The sequence below is a fragment of the Balaenoptera musculus genome, chromosome 11 (genome assembly GCF_009873245.2).
Source record: "Balaenoptera musculus isolate JJ_BM4_2016_0621 chromosome 11, mBalMus1.pri.v3, whole genome shotgun sequence".
Classification (NCBI taxonomy): Eukaryota; Metazoa; Chordata; class Mammalia; order Artiodactyla; family Balaenopteridae; genus Balaenoptera; species Balaenoptera musculus.
In genome coordinates this window covers 66348333-66372271 of record NC_045795.1, presented here as the reverse complement: position 1 = coordinate 66372271, position 23939 = coordinate 66348333, and the positions used below count along the sequence as shown (strand labels likewise).

Here is a 23939-nt window from a genome sequence, read left to right as displayed (position 1 = left end):
GGTTGGGCCTGTGAGATCTAGGGTATATTTTAACCTCTCTATGCTTCATTTTTATCACCTGTAAAGAGGGGACACTATGTAGTAGTTAGGCAATGAAATGGGGCTGGAAATTGCTGAGAGCATCTGGCACATAGTAAGCATTCAGTAAAGTAATCACAGTTAAAGGGAAAGGGCAATCTCGGGGTAGAGAGCTTGGGATTTGTCGCCAGGGGGACCAAGGTTCAAATCCTAGCTCTGTTGCTTGGCAGCTGTGAAGCCCCTTTGTCTTCATAGTATGTGGGGCAGTAGACAGTTCCTACTGGAGAAACAGCACCTTATACAGGGGCTCCATGCTGGGCTCTCCAGGTGCCCCAGCCATCAAAGTGGTAATGAGGTCTCCACACCCATCTCCACCCCATGCAAGCAGCTTCTGGCCTACTCAGGACTGGTGGGGCGACACTGAAGCTCAACTTCCCTTCAGGAAATTTACAGAGAAGTGGGTTTCCTGAAGTCATTTCTCATCTTAACCAATTATTTTGTCATTTTGTCCTGTTTCACAGGGTTTTGCTTTTGGACCCCCTTTGTCTTCCATCCCCTCCCAGGAAGGGCAAACTCAGCCCTGTCTGCCCTGGGGAAAACCTGGATACTGCCATTTAGGCTTCTGGACCCTGCCAGGAGTCTGTCATCCCTGCTAGGGGACCTGAAGCTTACCTTCTTTCTGGGGAACCTGGGGGTACACACCGGGAAGTGGGAAGTGGGGAGTGGACCCTGCCACTTCTCCAATTCTCTCCCTCTCCTTCTGGTCCAAGGGCTTAGAGGAGGTGTGTGTAGCCCCTATGGTCTTTCAAGATGTTCCCTGGTGAGTCCAGTGAACTGGGAAAAGGTGGAGAGGATCAAGGGTAGGAGCATGGGCTTCTGACTTTTGTTCCCTGGGGCTCAGCATAATGGGGGTAATACCAGCTGTTGAGGATCAAATGTATCAAGTGCTCCATGTAGATGGGAGGGGGTGTCACTGCTCCTTCTCTCTACCTTTACCCCCCACCTTCAGTTTATCTCTGGGTGTTTGGAGCTCCAGGTCTCTCTCCCACATTTTTAGGGGACCCACCAACCCAGAGACACATGTGAACTGTCCTGTGGGGTGAGCTGGGGGCCTGCCTGCCCCTCAATCGGTAGTCATTTCTTCCTTGATTGGAGGGCCGGCCAGAAGCCAGGCTGGGGCCGAGACTGGATGGCCCTGCCTGGTGCAAAGGTTGGGATGGTGCCTTCTCCCCCAACTCTCAGTGAAAACGTTCTCGCCTGGATCCTCTTGGCTGTGGTGGCCGCAGGCTTGACCCCCGTGAAGCTCCTCGTATCTGAGTACTCCCTCTGTACCCCTTCCCTCCCCTAATGTCCCTCTCCAAACCACATCCCTTGCCACCCACCTCCCCAGACACAGAGTCCAGGGGTCCAAGTGCAGCCCACAGGGGGCCCCTGCACACCAGACAGACCGCCTTGGAGGAGCCGCTAGCTGGGCAGACAGGCCGGTGACCGCGCCCTCGTGCTGCCACCGGTTCTACAGAGAGATAAGGGGGCCTGTCCCCAACGAAGCGGAGTGCCCGAAAGAAATCTGGGCTCCGGTAGGTAGAGCACCTGCCCCTGCCTAGCCCTTTTCAACCTGGACTTTCCCTAATGTTCTCTAGGTCACTCTCAACCCGGCTTGGTCACGTCAGCCTTGGGTCCAAGCGCTGTAATTGGCCCTGCCTGACCACTCGGCTCCACCTCCTGCGCTGCGATTGGTCGGCGAGCGCGGCCCCGCCCCATTTTCCTGGAAAGTTCTTGGAAATCTGTCAAAGGTGTTTCCTTTAGCGGCCCTCGGCCGCAGACCAGGGAACCGACTCTCTCGCCTGCACCCCTCCCCGCCCGGCCGCACAGCCGGCGGTTCTAGGAAGACGTCGCTTCCGGGAAGGGCTGGGACACAGAGGACAAAAGATTAGGCTGCTCGCCCCGCCCTCCCGGCCCGCCCCACGCGCCCTCCCGGCCCGCCCGCGCCGCCACCTCTCAGTCCCGGCCCGCCGCCCGTGCGCCCCGGGAGCCTGCCTTGAGAGCGCGACCCGCGCCCACTGGCTCCCTCCAGCAGCCGCCGTCAGGCCGAGCCCCAGCTCCGGAGCAGCCGCTGCCGCTGCCGGGACATGGTCCTCTGCGTTCAGGGGTAAGCGCGGCTCTCCGCCCCCACCCACCTCTGCGCCGGCACGCGGCAGAGTTACTGGCCTCGTGCTAGCTGCCGAGCATTAAGACGGCTTGACCGGTCGGAAATGATCGAGCGCGGAAAGACCTTGAGAGAGACAACAGGGAAGGGTGACAACATCGTCACCACCTCTACTGGCACTGTGGGTAGGGAAACTGGGGGTCGGCTGGCGACAGGAGAAACAGGGTGGGCTAAGCGTGGGTTCTGGCTGGAAAAGGTAGACGCCTCAGGCAGCGCGTCCTCCAAGGCGTGGCTCACCTGCCCAGCCGTTCTGGGCCCGGAGCGCTCTATCCTAGCCTGCCGGCCCAACAGCCTACTGTGACCTTGGGCCAGCCCCTGCCCTTCTCTGTCCTGTCATCCACTCTCCTGCCTCGTCTAGCAATTAGGCTGTTCTTGGGAAGCCAACCTGAGATCCTTGCCTCTCCCCTGGTTGGCACCTGCTGAACAAGCAGCTGTTGGGAGAGCCTAGGTTTGGCCCAGTCCTGCCTGAGGCACCCCCACAATGTCCTCAACCCTCCTCTCAGCCCAAAATGGGATCCCAGTGTGAGAAGGACCTTGGCTCCTGCCTCCCTTCTCCAAGTTTCCCAAAATGTGGGGTTGGGGTGGGGACTGATAAGACAGAGTCTTGGCCTCAGCTGAGCATTCTTGGTACATTCCTTCTGGCCAGAGCCTCAGGATCCCCTTCAACCAAGGGTCTGATGCTCTCCAAACTGATCTGACAGGAGCTCAGAAAGTTCCAGGGAGAGTGAAAGAAGATCACTTGTGATCTTGTCAAGTGACAAGATCTTGTGTGAATGGGTGCTCCACAGCAGGGAAAGCAAGATTTTTAAGACCTACACACACACACAGCCACAGACCAGCTGGTGCCCTCCTGAGGTAGGGCGCAGGGATTCCCAATTGTAGGTATGGGTTGTCAGCTTTGCTGAGGGATCCCCCCTCAGGGCTGAGTTTGCCTCATTGGCTTATGTGCCCAGGCAGAACTCACAGGCTGGGCTCCACAGCAGGCACACACACATACTGGCCACCCACACCTGGAACATAACAGCCACCGCCAAGACAATGACACCTCCCATACTCCTAGAAGGCTCCTGGGCCTGAGCTGAGCTCTGGGTCCCAGCAGGCAGGCCATCAGCCAGTTCCTTGAAACTCAGCCTCTAGCTCCCCAACAGGGATTCCAGAGCTCCCGTAGTACAGCCAGGGTAGGGGTGGAAAAGTATTAGCAGGCTGTGGTATGCTAGGGTCTTATGGCCCCTTCTTCTCTTGAGTGGTCATGGGCCCCTGATTTGTTAAAATCTTCTAAGAGTCACCTATAACCTACACTGTATAACTTACACTGTCAGATCTGGTACCTCTGCCTGACTCCTGCCGCCGGTTCCTGCCCACCTCTTCCTGCCTCGTAAGCAGTACCTGTCAGTGTTTACCCATGCCATCATCTCTGCCTGTGGTGCCTTCCCTGCTACTCCTTCCTTTAGCCTGGCAGACTCAGCTCAGGAACAGGCAGACCCTGACTTCCCCCTAACATTCTTTGCTTTTATGACTTTGGGTTATGAGTTTTCCTTTAGGGTAGGGCCCAGGGTTTCATTATTTGGTATCTTGAGGCCCAGGAGAGAACCAGACCCAAGACCCGAGGATTTATTTTGTGATGAGTGGGAGAGGACCAGCAGTCTCTTCCTTGGGAACCAGGGCCATGCCCCTCACTCCCAGGAAGCCCCAGGATCACCATGCTGGGTGGGCTTCCCCTAAAGGGAAGCTACTGCTCAGATTGGGGCCAGTTCAGCAACCCAACTCTAGCCATCTGAAAATATGGTGTGGCCGAACCCCTCAGTGTCTGGGCTGGTAGGACCCCCTCATTGAGGAGGAGGGGAAACTGACGTCTAGTGAAGAACAGTGTTTGCATAAGATCATAGTGCTTCGTAGGGCAGGCTCATCAGGGTAGGATTTGGAATGTGGGATGAGTACCCTGCCCTTTGGTGGGAGCTCATATTTATGGGAGGTGGGACTTGTCAGTGCCTTTAGAGGCCACTGTCTACCCTATACCCTCAGCTGGGAGGAGGAGAGAACAGGATGGGTGTCTGACCTGTTTGGGGAGATTATTCCAGCCTCTAAGCCCTGGCCAGTGTGGACCTAGGTCCCTCAGACAGATACTCCTATCTATGGGGAGGTAGCATGTGACCAATCCCTCGGCTCAACCAGAACCAGTGCCATTTAATTGGCCCACCACTGCCAGGAGGGCACCACTGTGAAGCCTCTTTGTGCTGGATCCCATCAGTGTGGTGAGAACACCAACTGGCAACTGTGAGCTAGAGATGCCTATAGAGAATGAAGTGTATTTGGTTGGTGCAAAATAGAAAGAGATTACAGTTGGCCCTTCATATCTGCAGATGCGAAACCCATGGATATGGAGGGCCCAAAGTATTCACTGTACTACGCCATTCATATAAGGGACTTGAGCATCCGCAGATTTTCGTATCCACGGGGGCTCCCGGAACCAATCCCCTGCGGATACTGAGGGATGATTGTAATTACTGTTTAATAAATGCAGGAGGGTGGAGAAGTCTCTTTCAGAAGAGGGTTCATATGTGGGAAAAGTAATCAAGGGGCCTTTTGTGATGACAAGTGGGAGGTGGGGTACTGGTCTCATTGAGCCCATGGGTGGGCAGAGGGGAAACTGGGGCTCATAGTGAGATAGACTGGCCAGAGGTCACATAGCCAGTCTGGGGCAGAGGGGATCTCTGGAAATGGGGAGAGCACAGGGCCTCCACTCACTGCCCATCCACCTCTTTCTAGACCTTGTCCTTTGCTGGCTGTGGAGCAGATCGGGCAGCGGCCCCTGTGGGCCCAGTCCCTGGAGCTGCCCGAACCAGCTATGCAGCCTTTACCTGCTGGCGCCTTCCTGGAGGAAGCAGCAGAGGAGTCCCCAGCCCAGCCAGAGGGTGAGCCCAAGGTGCTGGACCCCGAAGAAGATCTGCTGTGCATAGCCAAGACCTTCTCGTACCTTCGGGAATCTGGTGAGTCTGAGGAGGGAGGCAGGACTTGTCCTGGAAAGTCTGATGGGGAGAGTTTAGCTCTGCCTGTTGTGTCTAATTTGAGAGGCATGGCTCTGGCCAGAAGAGTCTGATGGGAGAAAAGGGGTACAGCACTCCCCAGGGAGGTGTGAAGAGAGAGGCTGAGCCCTGCCTTGCCCTGGGTTGGTGCACCCAACTAATTTCCACTGCGACCAGTCTCTTAGCCCCCTCTCCATTTGCCTAGGCTGGTATTGGGGTTCCATTACGGCCAGTGAGGCCCGGCAACACCTGCAGAAGATGCCAGAGGGCACATTCCTAGTACGTGACAGCACCCACCCCAGCTACCTGTTCACATTGTCGGTCAAAACCACCCGTGGCCCCACCAACGTGCGCATTGAGTACGCCGACTCCAGCTTCCGCCTGGACTCCAACTGCCTGTCCAGGCCGCGCATCCTGGCCTTCCCAGATGTGGTCAGCCTTGTGCAGCACTATGTGGCCTCCTGTGCTGCAGATACCCGAAGTGACAGTCCTGACCTTGCAACCACCCCAGCCCTGCCTACCCCTAAGGAAGATGCACCTGGTGACCCAGCACTGCCTGCTACTGCTGTACACCTAAAACTGGTGCAGCCCTTTGTGCGCAAAAGCAGCACCCGAAGCCTGCAGCACCTGTGCCGCCTCGTCATCAACCGTCTGGTGGCCGACGTGGACTGCCTGCCACTACCCCGGCGCATGGCTGACTACCTCCGACAGTACCCCTTCCAGCTCTGACCCAGCCGAGCAACCGCCTAGCCTCACCCAGCCAGACCCTGGAGGGGACACCGGCTCCAGCTGGACTTGGGCTCCCACTATCCCTCCTCCAGTCATCCTGGTGCCACATGCATCTGGCAGCTGGACCAGGAAGGGTCTGCAGGAACAAGGCTGGGGGTGAGGGGTAGGGAGAAGTGTCACGCGACTTGGAGGTCAGCGCCCCCAGCTCCCATGTGGCTCCACTGTGGCGGGCCATGTGACAGAAGAGGGGACTGGCAGCACCTCGTCTCACCCTGTGGGCTGGGCCCAGGCCCCCACTCACCTGCTGTGGCCTCCTGTACTGCGTAGACTTGGCCAGCCCTGGTTTCTCAGTCCACAGGGTGGGGCAGGCCCCCTCCTTTCAGCCAGCCTCTGTCTCAGGGGGGATGGCAGCCAGAGGAACTGAGGTTGACAGTGACAGTCCCCTGGTGCGGGAGCAGGCCAGGCTGGGGGACGGCACAGTTATATAGTATTTATTTATTTATTCTCCTTGGGTTGGAGAGCCAACCCCACCTCTCTGCCTGAGCCCTGAGTGCTCCAGAGACCCCAGCCCTGCCTCAGCTTCTCTGGTTCCTCCCGGCAGAGAGCCTCATCCTGAGATGTGTTGCTGGACCCAAGGCAGTCCTGGATGTCCTGGCGCTGACCCACCCACCTGTGAAGGTGTCCACCCTCTTCTGCCTCCAGCCCTGTTTTGGGAGGATGGGTGAATAAACAAGAAAAGGGAGCCAAAGTGTTAGGGCCTTGCAGAGCCTGCCACTCACCCCCTTGCAGGGCAGAGCCCTGTCTGCACAGAGCTGGTCTCGCTGGGGCACAGGTCCTGCATGAGTGTGGGTGCCGTGTCAGGGAGGGGCATGGTAGTTTGAGGACTGCCACTCCACCTCTGCTGGGTCTGCTTCCTGCCCAGGAAGGTGCCTGCACATGGAAGAGGGAAAGAAAATACATATCTGATAAGACTTTATAAAATAATTATTTCTAAAAAAAAAAAAAAAAACCCCACAGTTTGGTAGTCTTTTTTTTTTTTTTCACTGATTTTTCTGTAATGACAATAAAATTGTACCTTTCATTTATGGAGCCCTCAGTGGGGCCTCTTTTGAGTTGTACACAGTTTGTCCCCTTTGATCTTACTATCATTATCCCCCACTTTACATCTGGGTCAGCAGAGGCCCAGAGACCTATGTGGCACAGCAGGCCCTGCTAGGGCACCCAGTAAAGAGTGGAGGGGGTAGCGAGAAGCCTTTCTCCACTCATTTCCTCTTGTCCCCTTGGAGGGTGGGATGCAGGAGATGAAGGCCAGTTGGATTGCCTGCAGGGTCACTGCCCAGTGTCAGGTGGGGGGTGGTGGCAGAGGAGCACCAGATCTGAGAGATGTGTAAACAGGAGATGTCAATTAAAGATTGAACGTGGAGAATACTAGGGGGATGGGGACTGTGGACTACTCCTGGGGGCAGCGTCTTTTGAGATGAGGAGACCAACAATCAGAGAAGTCAGGACCAGTCATTCCAAGGAGAAGGTACAGGGCATGCAAAGGCACCAGGGCGTGACTGGGAAGCTTATATTCCTGACCACAAGGAGGACTGGGGAAGGGTCATTCTGTGCAGTGGGGTGGAACAGTTGAGTTGTGGATAGTGGCCAGTAAGCTGGCAGGGTCTGGCCTGGGATGGGGCTAATGGGGCTCTGGTCTAGGCTGATTGGGGTTTGGGGACTCTCTCACTCAGGGCCCTGCATATCAGAAGTAGGTGAAAAAGCAATTAAAATGAAAACGCTCTCCATTATCTGATGGTCTGCCTTTGGAGCACTTCAGCACCCAGAATCCCACTATGTCCTGAAATTTTCTGCATCTTTACTTGAGTACCTCACAGGAAGGCTCCTGTGAACCTCATTCATAGCCTTTAACCCTTATTTTAGAAACAGTTCTAAACTTTCTATCTTCTTAGCCCTTAGACAATTAAAAGCTGAAGATTAGAAGAGGCAAATGTCAGCAGATTGAAGGCAGGAAGTTGTGAGGAGTGACGTGTTGATGACAAGGAGCAGGCAGGAAAGGATAAAAATCAAGAACTATGGCAGCACAGAACCTTGGGGGGCATGGAGATAGTTGTGGGAAAGAATGGAGCTGATGTTGGGTGAGAGTGAGCAAGAAGTGGGTGAGGGCTGTCTTTATCGGAGCGGTGCCCAGGCCCACGTGTCCCGCCTGGTGCCTTCTCCGTTGCTGGCTGCAGGGCCCAACAAACACCTCCTCCAGGTCACCATGGCCCTGCCAGGGATGTCTGCAGTTCCTTATTGCTTCAGCCTGGATCCCAGCCCCTTGATGACTCCCAAAATGCCTGAGGTGACCCCTCTGTCTGCTCCACCCCCAGATCTGAGTCACCCAGTGGGTGGGTAGCAGACACAGAGGGGCCAAAGACAGGCTCTTCCCCACCTGGTGCCATGACCCAGACAGAAAGTGCTGGAGCAGGAGGAAGCCCTTCGTTGTCCACAGAGGGGACAAGTCTCAGGGTGCCCACCGGGTGCTGGCAACAGACAAGGGCTTTGCACCTCATGTAATGCTCACCACAACCCTAGGAGTAGGTCTAAATATTACCCATATTTCACAGAAGAGGAAACTGAGGCCCAGAGGGGGCAAGAGACTGGCTGAGGAGGTGAGGCACAGAGCAGAGCTAAGCCTGAGGGGTCCTGACTGCCCACCGGCCCCTGCACTGCTACATGAGGTGGCGAAGACGGGCAGCTGGGGTGGGGGGGGCGGCTTTCAGGTGAGTTGTTCTTGGATGCTGGATTTATCCCCTTGCGTTCCTGCCTGCTAAGGTCTCTGGAGCCACTGGCCTGACCAAAAGGGTCCTATCCCGTTCCCCGTCGCCTCAGCCCAAGCCAGGGTCCAGCTCTTGCCTGAGGAGGGGCTACCAGCTACTTCTGACCCCTGATACTTTTCTGCTTCAATCTTTTTTTTTTTTTGGCTGCACCGCGCGGCATGTGGGATCTTAGTTCCCCAACTAGGGATCGAACCCACAGCCCCTGCCTTGGAAGCACAGAGTCTTAACCACTGGACCGCCAGGGAAGTCCCAATCTGCTTCAATCTTATTTTCATGTTTCCCTACCAAGGGAGTGAGTGACGCCTACTTAGAACAGGATCAGTGGAGAGCATGTCATCGGGCCCCAGACCCAAGTCAGAGACCCAGCCTAACAGATGCTGAAAATCCTCTGGTCACTGCAATCACCCCTGGGTGGTTCTGGGCTGGTGAAAGGAGCACACCTACCGGCACTGACCAAGGAGGAAGAGAGGAGCTGACTGGAGGGCACACAGGACCCTGCACAACATACAAACAATAACTGATGGTAACCCTTTACCGATTAAGTCCTTTACCAGCACACATGCTCTTTGGGCGCAAACTGGGCCAGACTCCATCTGGGCCCTGGGGACACAGCAGGGAATAAGATGGACACACTCCCCATCCTTGTGGGACTCGTGGGCTGGTGGGCGAGAGATAATAAGTAAACAAATGGGCACTCAGGATGAGTTTTGAGAGTGAAATGAAAGCAAAGCAGGAGGCGGGGAAGAAAGTGCTTTGGGTGTGGGGACACTGCTGCAGATGAGAGGGTCGGGGAAAGCTCTGGAGCAGAGTGGCACTGAGCCTGGACACCCGAGCAAAGAGCAGGAACTGGCTATGCAGACAACTTAGAGAAAGGACATCCCAGGTGGAAGGAGCTCCAGTGCAATGGCCCTGAGGCAGGAAGAAACCTGGTGTGACCAGAAGATGGCTGGCTGCCCAGGAGGGCTGAGGAGACAGAGGGCAGGTGAAGAGGGCAGAGGGTGCACATGGATTGTGCTCTGGTGCGATGGAGCGCCCCTTCAGTGTTTAGCAGGGACAAGCTATGATCCAATGCTCAGTTCTAAGGAGTGAACCTGTCAGCTGGGGGGGGATGGCCCCACAAGGGCCTGGGGGCCAGAGGCCAGAAAGGAGGTTGAGAGGTATGGGATATGGAGGAGTAGGGTGTGGTGGAGAGCAGAGGAGGCGAGGTGATCCTGGGTGGGGTTCGTGCCCCATTAAGTTCTCACTGCAGCCTTGCACACCAGCAGAGGTTGTCCCCATTTACAGCAGAAGAGGTAAGACTCGAGAGAGGTGGTGGCTTTTTCAGGGTCACACAACTTGTGAGGGGCAGAGCCGGGGTTCAAACCCTGACTCAAGACCTCATTTGTATAAACTGCTCTTCTGCTCTGCCTCCCAGGGGCTGGCATGCTAAGGCCTTGGCCCTCACAAGGCACTGGGGACATGCAGAAGGCCAGGCAATTCAGGAAGGCTTTTTGGAGGAGGGGGGCTGGGGACTGCCCTAGAGGATTCTGTCAGGCCACGGGGAAGTGGGTTTGCAGACTGATCCTTCGTGGTGTCCATCCTCGGACTCACAATGCCCCTCTGGAAAAATTCTGGGACAGAGATGCCACTAGGCCATTCAGGTTTCTCTTGTCAATCAATGAGAGGTCTTGCTGGGAGGCTTCACCCGTGATCACCGAGTGTCCTAACACGCCCTGAACCATCGGGGTCTCTGCACCTGGGCCCAGCTTCTAATCTGCCAACTAAGCAAATCTTGCTGGATCAAGGCCGAACATGGGTCTGAATAGGTCTGCGGACATGGCCAGGCTGGCTCCACTCTCAGATGGGAACCCTCCTGCCCAGCACAGCTCCACAGTGAAATAGAGGAGCCAAGAGCCTGAAATAAGTCCTAATCAAGAAGGCAGGAGGATTCTGGGACCTCACAAAGGCCCTCTTTCTTCAGGAGAAGTGGAGCCTGCGCAGGCCTGGGCAGCCCTTTCATACCAACCTGTTAGACCAGTTTTAATATAAAGCAGGTTGGAGCTTTGCCAGAAATTCAACAGCCTCTCCTGGTGAACGTGTCCTCCCCACCCCAACTGCAGGGTATGGGGCCCCCTCCCCAGCTTAGGCAGGCTGCACAGCCAGCCACCCAAGGGGCCATTCCAATGGTCACTCTGGGGCAGCAGGCTGGGGCTCCCACATCTGATACTTAAGACAGGAGGTCCCTGGAGATTTACTCCTGGCTAGCATGTCCCTCCAACCCTGGTTTTACCCCCACCTCCCCTCCAGTCTGGATTATGTGCTGTACACTTGGTTTGGGGGGGGCTGTTTCCCTCAACCTCACTGAACCTCAGAAGATTCCTTAGCTGTGAAATGGGGGGAGTGACAGCACGTCTCTCAGAGGGGACATGGGGGGCCCAGGAGGATTTATAAGTTGATACTGAGGAGAGCCTGAGAGGGTTCAACCTGGCAGCTGCTGCAGCTGTCACTGTAACTATTCCTTGTCCCTTGTTTTAATCCCATTTGAGAGGCGGGCAGGGCAGGGTTTTTTTTTTTTTTTTTTGCTGCGTCGGGTCTTAATTGCAGCATGTGGGATCATCATTGCGGCACGCGGGCTCTCCGTTGCAGCATGCGGGCTCTTCGTTGCAGCTCACGGGCTTCTCTCTAGTTGTGGCGCGCAGGCTCCAGGGCATGTGGGCTCTGTAGTTGTGGCGCGCAGGCTCCAGAGTGCGTGGGCTCTGTAGTTGCGGCACGTGGGCTCTCTAGTTGAGGCGCACAGGCTCAGTAGTTGTGGCATGTGGGCTTAGTTGCCCCATGGCACGTGGGATCTTAGTTCCCCCACCAGGGATCAAACCTGCGTCCCCTGCATTGGAAGGCGAATTCTCTACCACTGGACCACCAGGGAAGTCCTCGGACAGGTGTTGATGTCCCCTGAGGTCCCCATGGGAGCTGCAGGGGAGCTGGCTGGAACTCCCTGGAGCTATAAGCAGCCCCTCACCCCACCAGCTTTGATGCTGCCCTGCCAGCCCAGCCCTCCACCTTCAGGCGTCATTTGCCAACCAAGGCCTTGGGTTCCAGTCGTGGTAAATAGACCCTTTGTCTGGTCTCTGCATGGGCTGGGGTGGAGGCTAGACCAGCCTAACCTACCAACTTCCCTTGCAGCTCCAGTAGAGACTAGGCCATCTGCTACCCTTGGGGGATGGGTCTCCCTCAGGCCTGTTACTCTCCACGCCCTCAGTGGTCTATGCCCTCAGAGGTGAGTCACAGGTGAGGGAGGTGAGCTGGGTAGCACCTCTGGGTCTGTCCCATTTCAAAGCTGCAAGCCTGAGACCCAGAGAGTCAGGGTAATTTGTCCACAGTCACCCAGAGAGGAAGTGGCCATACGGGGCTGGAGCCCAGGGCTTTGAATCCCAGGCCAGGGCCTGTCCCCCTCACCCTAGAACTCTTGAACTTGAGTCTGCTGCCTTCTGACTAGGAGCATGGACAGCCTGGTTCAAGGCCCTCCAGACTCCCCCTGTCCAGACCTGGACTCTTTGCTGTCCCCTAGACATCCCTCCACAACCCCCACATGCACCCCCCGCCTGTTGATCTCCACGTCCGTCTACCTTGCCCCTGGTCCTTCTTAAGCTGCTCTCCTGCTGCTCTCCATGGCTGCCTTGCCCAGATCTAGCCTTACCATCACTCACTAACCTGACTGGACCATCCTGATGGCCTCCTCACTGGCCCCCTCAGCACTACCACCATCTCCAGAGTGAGGGGCTTGCAAACCCAAACTTGTCCTGCCTTCCTCATTTAGTGATATTCACAGGCTCCCCTCATATCTTGCCTGTGCCTTACCCCAGGCTCCAAGACATGGATTCCCAAACTGCCAACAAGCCATTTCATTCTGCTTCCCTCCAAACAGCCCTCCACATACCAGGATGTCATTCATCCTGGAATGTCCTCTTCCTCAGTTCTGCCAGGGCAAACTCTTACTTACCCTTCAAAGTCCAACTCAAATGCTCCTTTTCTGAGAAGTCTTCCTTAACTTCTCCTGCATTTATTCATGCCTGTGTTGGGCACCCAATGCATCCTAGGGAATCTCCCTGGAGACTGAGTTTTCCCAGGTCTCTCCAGCCTGGGGAGGAGAAAACATACTTTCCATAATAAATTCAAAACAGCCATTGTTTGACTAAATTTCTCTCTCTCTCACACATACACACCATGCTTCCCATGAAAGTCTCCTGGGGATGTCTTTGAAGAGGCAAATTAGCCAAGTGGAAAGAACTCAGGCAGAGTTCAAATTTCAGCCCCTCCAAAATCACTGTAGGATCTTAAGTGAATGGTTTAACCTCTTGGAGCCTCAGTTTCCCCATGTCTTTTTTTTGCTGCGTCGCAGGTGAGGTGGGCTCTGGCTCCCTCTTTCCCCGGCCAAGCAGCTGCCTCCTCCACAGCTCCTCCTTGGAGCGCAAACAGCCAAGAGCTCTTTTTTTTTCTTTCTTTCTTTTTCTGTCCACTCCGCATGGCATGTGGTATCTTAGTTCCCCGACCAGGGATCGAACCCACGTCCCCTGCACTGGAAGCACGGAGTCTTAACCACTGGACTGTCAGGGAAGTCCCAGTTTCCCATCTGTCTAACAGAGATAGTGGAAGTGCCCTGCCACAGGGGGGTTGGAGAGTGGCTGTGCCTGGTTTTGGGGGAATATGGGGTGAGTAGAAGCTGATGCTCATCTCTGAGCAGAAGATGTGGCAGGCCCAAAGCAGGAGGAGCCTTTTTGTGTGGCCAAAGCTTTATGCTCAATGTAAAGACAGTTGCTTCCATGACTCAGGCCTGGTTGAAGCAGGCAGGGCCCAGAGTGCAAGAAGTGGCCTCTGAGGGCTGAGGGAACTTGGGATGGCCACAACTCCTCCAGGCAGTCCTCTAGGACTGTTCCACTGCACAGTCCCCACTAGGGAGATCCACACTCTGATGGTATGGCTGGAAGGGGAGTGGCACCCAGCAAATGCTCCCCAGGCACAGCCCTGTTCCAGGGACTCCCCACACCCAGCACCGATGAGCCAGACTGGGCCCTTCCTGTCACCAGAGCCGGGCTCCTCCTCCATCAGAGGTGAGGATTTCACTCATAGTTTGGGTTGGGCCAAAGCTTTGTTTTTAAAAGTGCTTCTCGCCTCTCAGCCTTCTCCTAAGAAGCACTTTTCCCCTCCCCACCCCCACCAGCCCTACTTCTGAGCAACATCAATGTGTGTGTGTGTGTGTGTGTGTGAGTGTGTGTTGACCTTTCCACTTGGCCAACATTCCTTTGTATTTCTCAGCTCCTTTGGGTAGATGGCCATGGTAGGAGGAGTTGTTAGGAGAGCAGGTTCTCAGGAAACCTTTTCTCCAAAGCCATAGAAACATGGAGCCCAAGGAAACACTAGAAAATGAAGGCTTATCCAGAAGGAGATGGGTTTCCGGAGCAGTTAGAGGAGTGTGGGTAAGAGAAAAAGAGAGCTCTATTGCCAGTGTGAGTGCCTGCGGGGTCTGGCCTCTGGGCATCCTTGCGAGGTCAGTGTTGTCAGCCTGGCATCTAGTGGGCAGGCTGAGCTTAGGCAGGCAAAGCTGGGTGACCCTGGGCAGATTGCTTTATCTCTCTGAGCCATACATGTCTTAAAGTAGACCAAAGTCCTGGGTTTGCTGTCAGTGCGATCAGCTCACACTCTCTCTACCCCAGAGGTGCTCAGACTGGGTCTCTATAGCCCTTTTTCTCTTCAGAGCCAGCAGGTGCCTGATTGGGGGGCTGTGGGCTTTGGGGCAGTAGCACCTGCTCTTAGCACCTTGACAGTCACCCCCTTTCTCCTCTGGGTCTCAGTGGGTGAACTGGGGCATGCTAGGCTCCAGGAGTATCCCTGGGCCTCACGGAGGGCAGAGAACTAGAGGGCAGAGAAGGCGTGGAATGGGTACCCCCCACCCCCACACTGGGTGAGGTGTTTTTGCTGGAATCGCAGCAGCTGTGGCTAGAGGCCTCTTCCCAGGAAGAAAGAGCAGAGCGCCTCTTCCAAGAACTCGGAGGAGGCCTGCAGGCAGGGGAGGGGTAGTGGGGGAGTTAATTTTAAACCAAACAGCCTTCAACGCTTCTCAGGAACTGGTTGCTCAACATGATCTGGCAGGTCCCAGACGTGTGGGCAGGCCTGGTGCCAGCTCAGAGGTGGCAGGGGTGGAGGACACGCCCCAGAGTGGGAGGCCCAGTGACCTTGAAGGAAGTTGGGCCCTGTCCTTGCCCATGAATCAGGGCCTGTCACCCCCAACCCCCACCCACCTTGCTGAGGGTGTCGGATGGGGTGACTTCCTCTGTTATAATCAGGCAAGGTGAAATTGTAAGATTAATAATACAGGTGTCATGTCCTTCCAAGGACCGACTGTCCCATCCCCCCTTCACTGCTCAGAACCTGCCACTCCTGTCCCCTGGTCTATACCTCTGGAGGTTATCTGATGAAGGCCTGCTCTGAGGCCAGAGTAAGGCTTGTGTCATTTGCCTATGAGATGGGACCCTGGGATGGGGGTCGGGGAATCGAGGATGGAGTGTAGCAAGCTGACCCCAAGTTCTGGGTCCAAGTGGTGAGCCTCCTGTGTGTTCAGGGAGGCTGTGAGCTGAACTCACTGGGCCTACCCCGCCCCCTAGCTGACTGGGAGTCAAAGTGCCTTCACACACATTGACCTCCTGCCCCCGACCCTAGTGTGGCCACCCTCTCTGGGCTGACAGCCTAGGCCCACCTCCCAGCGTCTGGACTCTACAGAGGCCCCCGCCCAGGACACCCCCTCCTTCATTCCCTTTGCCAGCTGCCCAATGAGACCCCAGCAGCCTGGGTGGGGCGAGGCCTATGTTCTAGGAAAGGATCCTGAGCAAGCGCTGCCAGGAGCCGCGGTTCTTGGAATCGGCACTGCAGAGCGAGGGGACGCTTCCTGGAACCCGCTGGCCACTCCAGGGAGAGAGGCTCAGAGGAGGGGCAGTGACCTAGGTGAGGGGGAGGGGGAGCTGAGGCCACAGCTGGGGTCCTTGCCTCCAGGAAGCCCTCCCTGACTGCGGGTGCCTCCTTAGACTCCCCTCTCTCAGCACTGAGTCTGCAGGGTCCCTCTAAGGGCTCTGCCAGGACAGGCCCAGGTCTGGCACAACCTCTGCGGTACCCAACATCCAGCCCAGGGATAGGCACAGAGTGGAAAACCAGAAACAATAGGGAAAAGGGGGGGTGTGCGTGCCTGGGAGGAGGGGCAATAGGCAGGTGAGGGGGCACAGGTGAAAGTGGGATGTTAGGTGCAAGTGTACTGCCCAGGCTGGTGAGCAGTCAGGGCTACAAAGGCTAAGGGGGAGGAGGAGGGCGAGCAAGGTGGGATCAGCAGTGCCAGGCCCTGCTCACTGAGTCCCTTGCTGATGAATGGGAAACCTCTGGCCAGGACTTCTGTCTCTCCTTCAGGCCAGTCTTTTCCTACAGGGTCTTTCCCCTCAGATCCCTGTCCCACAGCTGGGGTACAGGTCCCAGCCTCAGCATCAGGCCACCTGGTATGGTCCTAGCACCAGTGCCCAGCTGTGCAGTCTTGAGCATACATCTGGCCTGTTGGAGACTCAGTTTCCCTACTTAGAGAATGAAGAGGAGAAGCTGCAGGGCCCCCAGGACAGCTGTGCAGGTTGTGACCTGGTTCTGGGACTGGGTTGGGACCTAGTCACACTTTGAGTAGCCATGAGTATTCCCATCAAAGGGTCCTGGGGACAGCAGGGGTCTTGAAGGGGTGCTGGGGGGGCATGTCTAGACGGGCAGAGAGGGGAAATAAGGGCCTCCCTCTCTAGCTGGGTGACCTTGGGGCAGTCTTTTAACCACTCAGGACCAGTTTGCCCTCAGAAGAATGGAGAACCCTCCCTGGCTAAGGCTGGACAGAGGTGTGGGCAGGGATTTGCCTCTCCCCTCATGCCCTCAGGTCACTCCTTGGCTCTCACTGAGCACAGCTCCAAGCCTGCTACCCACCCACCCCCGATATGTCACAGAGATGGGGCCCCCAGCCCATCCTCCAGAGGCCAGTCCTGGGGTTGAGAAAGGCTGAGACTCAGTGCCCAGGCGGGGGCTGTGAGGCAGGGTTGTGACAGAGAGGCCCTTTGACCCCTGCAGGAGGATGGTGGGGCACCCTAGGGACACAGTTCACCATTATGCTTGCGCTTTGGAGTGCTGGTTCTCTGGGGCTACCTGAGGCAGCTGGCAGTGTAGTGCTGCATTCTCCACCACTTAGCAGCCCTGGTGCCTGCACCCAGGTCAGGTTGGCCTTGACTGGGAAGATACCATGGGAGGACTGGACCTGGAACCACCCAACCTGAGTGGGAAGAGCTGCTGGGTGGCACATACTAGGTTTGCAGAGGACACTGGTGCCCTGCTCTACATAGGTGGCTCCAGAGCCAGGCACTCTGCATGACTTGAGCCAGTCATGACTTCTTACCTTACAGAATCATGGTGAGGAGTAAATATGTTTGGTGATTTTTCTCCTTGGGGTCTCCTCCCTGGTCCCAATCCACCCCTCCGGCTCCCCCTTGACCATAGGCCCAAGTAGACAAGAGCCCCAGAAGCACTCTATCTTTGGCCCTTATTGCAACAGGAAGAACTATGGACACATCTGCTCTTCCCACTGGAGCACAGGCCCTGACATTTGCAGTGCTCCGGGCAAAAGGACAAATGAAGGCCCACACTACAGAATCTAAATATTTAAAATCATAAATCAAGCTACAAACTGCTAATAAAACACGTTCTATCCTCCTACTCAACAAGTAAACTTTCATAACAATAAAAAATCTGTAAATCTGTGGTTTTTGTATGTCTGAAAGTCATAAAAATATCAGAAAGTCAGATATCAAAGATGATTGAATTTAATGATTATTGCTCATGTTCAGGTGTTCACTGATACTAAGTGAGTAAGAAGATACAGACATGCCTAATTCATAAGGTATTATATACTTATTCTGTAACATTCACTGTTCTTACTTTGATTCCAGTAAAACTATTGATCATGTTGTTATAGTCAAGATTTTCACATAATTACTATCCTATTGGCAATAATGATTTAAAAGACTAAAATAAAATATTATATTCAAAGAGCACAAAAATATGAATTAAATTTAAAATATTAGAAATTGAAAGTATTTAAAATACATTCCAAAAAGTTATTTTTTAAATAATCAAAATTAGTAAAATTAAAAGGAAAAATACGAACTATAAGTTATAATGAACTAATATAAAAATTTAAGTCAAAAAGATTTAAACTAAAATTTTATTCAACTTTTTGAAATTTTTATTAACTGTTAAATATTATTATAGAAAGAAACCTTCCCAATTCGTGTTCAAATCCCCTGCGAACTCTAAGGCTGGTTCACAGCCTCCCTGCATTTCCCTGGGGTCTGAATGGTGTCATCACGAGTGGGTGTTGGGTTTGTCTCACATTGTGCCAGCGCTGAGTGTCAAATCCCCAGTGATGGTGATGCCCATGGGTTCTTTAGTCCATTTATTGTGAATTGATCATTTGTGTGCTTGTGATACATTCTGAATAACAGCCTCCAAGCAGCTTAGAAGAGAGTGGTGACAGACCAGGCACAGTTTCCAATAAATGATATTGATCCAATATCAATCCAATAATTGATATTGATTTGGGAAAAAAATGAAGTCCAATGTCTACCACAGGGAAATCTCAATAATTCTAGATGGACTAAATATTTAAACATGAAAAAATCACACCCTAAGAGTCTTTTAGAGCACCTCCTTAAGAGTCACAACAGTATCGATTCTGGGTAAGGAAACTTCTTCCTTCATGTGGCTCCCCTGCATTACTTGCAGGACAGGTCTGGAGAAATGAGAGCCAAGCCAGAAATCCATTACTGCCCATTTAGTGTCATCTTCCAAGTCTTGGAGGGTTTCCCCCAGAGGCAGGCTCAGGGACAAGGATCCAAACACAAACAGCTTATTTCAGAGGTGATGTCAAGAAGCACCAGTAGAGGATAGGGAGGCAATTTTTCCTGGTTATCTCCCATTTCTGTACACTTGCTGGTAGAGGCACTGACTGCCCTTGTTCCGAACAATACTTTCAAAATGGGTGATTATTCCAGTGAACAGCCTTAGAAGATAGAGATAGCGTCTCCCTCCAGGGAAAAAGGCAGATTTGTTTACTGTCCAGTATAATAAAGATAATATCTGCCTCTGGAGTGAAGGGTGGGCAGGTTTGTTTATAGTCTATTATAAAAGATTTGGGTTCCCTGATCTCAGGGTTCCTCTCCTGTCAACCCACGGCATGCGCAGGCATCATCTGGCCCTTACTGGGTCACTCTGCAGGAATTGGGGTTCAGGGAAGTGGTACAAGAAAATGCTGATACTCTGTCTACTGTTACTGTGGAAAGCAAACTGACCTTTGTTTCTCAAGCAGGAATCTGTGTCTTCAGCCAACATCCTCAGGAATATGGCAACTTGTTAGCTTGTTGAGTTGGGTGAAATCTCAGAGCCTTCCCAGTTCCTGACATAGAGGACAGGGGAAGTGAGACAGGAAAGGAAAGGAAGCCAAAGCAGGTGTGTTAATGAGTGTGCTCTCTCTGTGGACAACTGAGGTCAGTCCTCGGTTGAGAGTTAGTGTAGAACACACATCAGGGTTGTCCTACCCAAGAGGTAAGGAAGCTGGGATGTGTATCCACCAACTCCCACTCTTCACTGGCTTAGGGCTGCTCCAGGGGGTGAACTCCCTGCCCATTTCACCTACCAAGCTGGCCTTTGCCATAGAGAAAGCCTCAAGCTGAGCACTGCAACTGCTGTGTGGGAACCTGAGTGGGAAGGGATATGCTCCATGTGAGCAGGGCCTTATCTGAATACTGCCCATGCCCAGTGCCTGGCACAGTGCCGAGCAGACAGTGATCAAATGCATGCCACATGGGCCAAGGATAAGGACCTGTTTACTTGCCTCTGTTCTCCACTAGGCCATGAACTCCTTATGGGCAGTGTCTCTGTCAATTTTTCCTTCATACTCTAGCACCAAGGGTAGGCCTGACAATTAACCTTAGGCTCCCAGTTAGGGGTGTAGGGGAGTGAGGGGATAGCCAGGCAGTGATGGGGCTCAGTGCCGCATGGGGCAAAGGCAGACTCCCTGCCTGCCTCCTGAGACCAAGTGGAAGGGAAGAGCTCTGGAAAGGAGCAGACAGCTCTGTCCAGGGCCATTTAATGAAAGGGCGGCACCCAACAAATCTGAGGTTTCTCTACTCTTTGTTCAACCCCCACCCTCCACCCCACCAAACACAGGCCTAGCCCCCAGTTGAGGGGTACTCAGGGTGTGGGGGAATAAACAAAAGCTGGAATGGTAAACTCCGAGGGATCAATCTTGCCGAGAGTACAGTGCTCCAGGCTTCTGGGCCTTCAGGGAAGGAGCAGAGTTGGGGGCAGATGGTGAGGCCTAGCAGAGGTTCGGTTTCCTCTCCTAGCTCCAGGGCCCACCCCAGGGCCTCGCAAAGTCTGGAGGGCTGGGCTGGCCTGGGTGTGGCTTCCACTGTCTCAGCCTCTAAGGACCCTTCACACCCAGCCTAGGGCTCTAGGGGTCAATTTTATGTTTAGTAGGTGGGTGCAAAATGGGTGGGAGTGAGGGGGACAGAGGCTGAGGGAGGCTAGAGGCAGGGGAAAGTTCCAGGGGGTCAAAGAAGGTATAGAAACCATTTAAACAGAATTTGGAAGTTTGGATTTTATTTGCGGAATCAGAGAGAGATAGAGATTGAGAGAGAGAGGGCATTCCAGGCAGCTAGGACAGCCCAAGCAAAGGTGTAGTGTGGGGGAAATTCCTAGAAATGGCAAGGCTTGGGAGGACCCTGTGGTTGGTCCCTAGGTGGGTTTTCTGGGAGAATCAACCCAGAGTTTGATGCAGTGTGGTCATCAGGGATTGCCAAGCCCCAAACGCCAGGCCAGAAAGGTCAGGGATGTGGACAGGTGCCTAGGTCTGGCCCATTCCCCTCCCAGATCTCCCCTAACTTGCTGTGTGACCCTGGGCAAGTCGTGGGCCCTCTGGGCTTCAGCTTTCTTTTCCAAGAAATGGGGGCATAGTACTCAAGCTCCCATGAGCTCCCATAACTCAGAGACAGTAGTTGGGCCTCCAAGACAGGGTGATACCTCATAAGAACCTCAGTCACCCCTTCTCCAAGTATGGAAGACAGCCTCGGCCCTCAGCAACCTGGGGCCCCTCACAGAGGCCACACACACAAGGTCCTGACCTGGTTCCCAGAGCCTGGAGCTCCCCCATCCAATGGAAGCCCTGTGTGGACACACCTGTGATCATGGACATGGACCCACATGCTCAAGTCCCACACCTGTGCACATGCACATATCTATGGGTACCTGTGTAGGGGTGTGCAGGTCTCTATGATGGGCATGTGTGATGTGGCCTGGCTCCCTACTGCTGACCAGAACAAGCCTAAGGACACAGCCAGTCATGAGGGGCCTGTCAGGAGGAGTCCATGTCCAAATCCATGAGTTCCTCAAGGACAGGGCCCCATCTGAACCACCCCACCTGGCTTACAGTTGGTGCTCAATGCTTGTAGGTGAACAGTGGGGCTGGGGATGGGGGAGAGACAGGACACTAAGGACCTCAGTCACCCATTCTCCAAGCTTGGGAGGTAGCTTCAGGCCTCAGCAAGTCAGGGTCCCTCACAGATATTGGCAGGAAAAGAGGACTTGTCCAGATGCTGTGTCCTCACATGACTCTGAATTCCACCCCACCCAGATGGCCCCAAAGGAGGCAGAGGTGCTGGGCTCTTGGCTATGACTCAGCGGAAGGAAGACAGGAAGGGGGGTTGGTGGTGCTGGGGCCCTAGGGTTTTGCTTCTCATTTCTCTCTTCCTAAAGCATAGCAAGTTCCCAGAAATGAAGGTACAGAAACCCCAGGCTCTCAGGGGCACTGGGTTCCCCAGTCCTCCCACCCCTGGAGATCCCACATAGGGCCTGGGGAAGCCCCTAGTCCCTGTCCCCTCCTTGGGACCTTCTTCCCTGCCCCAGAACCAGGGACTGAGTACCTGGAAGGTCCACACCAGAGCCAGGAGGGAGTCGTGGACTCCTCAGACTTTTCAGAAGTATGTGGCCCAGATTCACTTGCTGAGACAGATGCTGAGTGAGAGGAGGCACTGGAACCTCCTGGACAGGTAGGGGTGGAGCAGTCAGGGTGGGCTTCCCAGGAGAGACAGAGGCTGCCCTCACCAAGAACCTGAGTGAGGGCATCCTCAGATACCCCATGTGAGTACCTTCTTTCTCCTTCCCCTCCCTTCCCGTCCTCCTTTCCTTTTTTCCCCTCTTTCCCTCTTTCTTTCGTTCATATTTTTAACTATTGGAAAAAGCCCAGTTTAAAAAAGCACACACACACTCAAATGGGCACAACACCAAACTATGATACGTTCGAATCCTACCCATGTGTCCAGAGAACCAGGTTTGGGCTGAGCTGGACATAAGCCTTCTCCTGCTGTCCCTGCAAACGAAAGAGACTGCAAGGGGCCCTTCAGAAACATGCTACCATTTGTAACCACTTATCTGTGAGAATCACTTGGTGGGGTCATTTGGTCCTGCACCACCAAAACCAAACACTGAAAGACACTGAACGCTGAGGCTGACATAAGACTGCAACTCCCATCCTAGCCCCCAGTTCAAACGTCAGTGCTCATCGCTGTTCACCTTGATGGACTTAATGCTAAGAAAGTGTTGAGAATTTGAACTTATAAAATACATTTATGTTTAAAATGATGCTTTTATCTTTTAAAAACTACATAGTTGAGTTCCACGTGAAACTTGGTTTGAAAGAACAAACTCTACAGCTCTAGGGCTCTGGGCAGGACGGCTGGGCAGAATGACAAGAGACAGAGGATTTCTGTGCAAGCAGAGAGAGTGGGGAGCCCTGGTCAGTTCTTGAGCTGTGGAATGCCTTCAAGAAGGGTTTTAGGCACATCCACCTGCACCCTCTCCCAGAACCTCCCAGGCCTGGGGACCTGAAATGTTCCGCCTGATATGGCAGGCTTTACACCTCCTTATGCTGAGAGGGGACTCACTTTCCTCACCCACCTGTCAGCAGGGAACCAGAGTCTGGGTGTCTGCCAGTCCCACCCCACATCCGGAGTACATCAGAGCCTCCTTTCAGCAGCAGCCACTTTCACTGCCCTCCCCTCCCCCATGGGCTCCTCTGCTGTGGGGTGTGAAAGTTTGGCACCAGGGGCAGCTGGGAGGGGAGGAAGCTCACTCCACATCTGGTGCTTTCTGTTTGACTCACCACTTTCCTCTTTGCCCTGGAAGCCCATGTCAGCCCTGGGGGCACCCCAGCTGGGTATCGGGGGCCCGGGCTGCAGCTGGCCTCTGTGGCCTGCTCACTCCCCTTCCAGCTGGGATGTCAGAGGACTGGGTTCAAAGCCCAGCATGGCTACTTCCTGCTTGTGTGATGTTGCACCAGTTAAGTCTCAGTTGCTTCATCTGTCTAGTGGGCCAAGGAAGGCTCCCCTCATGTGCAGATTGAGGATTTATGACAAAGTGTGTGTAGCACGGGGCATCATTACACATGGAGATGCCCAGTTACTGTTGTTGACAGAGCTCAGGCCTGGGAGGGTGGTCTTCACAACTCCATCTAAAGGGCTGCCTCTAGGTTATGTCCCCACATGGTCACATTTGGATCTCCAGACACCCCTGCCCACTGCCCCTGACACTGCCTATGGGATGGCCTGAGGGCACCCCACTCTCTCAAGCTGTCTCTAGTACCCCAGTGCCCAGTTCAGGGTGGCTCCAGGGCCCCCAGGTTCCAGTCAGAGCCCTGGGCCCTATCGTGGTCCTGGCCACCCCCCACCCTACATCCAATCCCTCAGCAATGGTTGTGAGTTGGTTCTGTTCCAGAAGGCCTATTGCTATATACCACTGCTATAGCCCCTAGCAGCTTCTAGATCCTGGCCCAGTTGCAGCCTCCTACCCCAGTCCCCTCTTCCTGGCAGCTAGAGAATATCCTCAATGCCTACCTGACCCTGTAACTCACCCTGAGACCCTTAATTTAGGCTCTGGTACCCAGAAATGCATTCAGAGCTCATCCAAAGGCACCCACCACGACCACCACCTCGCCACAACACAGTCCTCTCCATGTGCCTTCAGGCATCCAGGCTTTTGCCCAGACTGTCC

The 23939-nt window shown here is 54.3% G+C and overlaps 3 protein-coding genes across 8 annotated transcripts in view; 1 reads left to right on the top strand and 2 right to left on the bottom strand.

Annotated features, from left to right (window-relative positions):
• MAPKAPK3 (MAPK activated protein kinase 3) overlaps window positions 1-7010 on the bottom strand; it is a 37849-nt gene extending 30839 nt beyond the window's left edge. The window contains exons 1-2 of one of the 2 annotated variants that reach the window (XR_005021716.1): window positions 6756-7010; window positions 6278-6440 (exon numbers count right to left, since the gene is read on the bottom strand). Coding sequence is in view for 1 of the 2 variants with exons in the window: in XM_036867821.1 (XP_036723716.1) it covers window positions 6278-6440; window positions 6756-6936 (344 nt within the window). In the remaining variant the exon portion in view is untranslated. The remainder of the gene's footprint in view (window positions 1-6277; window positions 6441-6755) is intronic. The other variant, XM_036867821.1, reaches the window with a different exon arrangement.
• Window positions 1959-7058, top strand: CISH (cytokine inducible SH2 containing protein). Its single transcript, XM_036867832.1, has 3 exons — window positions 1959-2167; window positions 4991-5211; window positions 5453-7058. Exons 1-3 carry the CDS (start codon window positions 2148-2150, stop codon window positions 5974-5976), a joined length of 765 nt encoding a protein of 254 aa, XP_036723727.1. The 5' UTR covers window positions 1959-2147; the 3' UTR covers window positions 5977-7058.
• HEMK1 (HemK methyltransferase family member 1) overlaps window positions 6800-23939 on the bottom strand; it is a 34315-nt gene continuing 17175 nt past the window's right edge. For 2 of the 5 annotated variants that reach the window (XM_036867826.1, XM_036867828.1), the window contains exons 11-12: window positions 12775-12912; window positions 6800-6906 (exon numbers count right to left, since the gene is read on the bottom strand). In XM_036867826.1, coding sequence (XP_036723721.1) covers window positions 12819-12912 — 94 coding nt within the window. In that variant the 3' untranslated portion in view covers window positions 6800-6906; window positions 12775-12818. Of the gene's footprint in view, window positions 6907-12774; window positions 12913-18119; window positions 18625-19183; window positions 19288-23939 lie in introns of those variants that run through there. The other 3 variants (XR_005021717.1, XR_005021718.1, XR_005021719.1) reach the window with 3 other exon arrangements.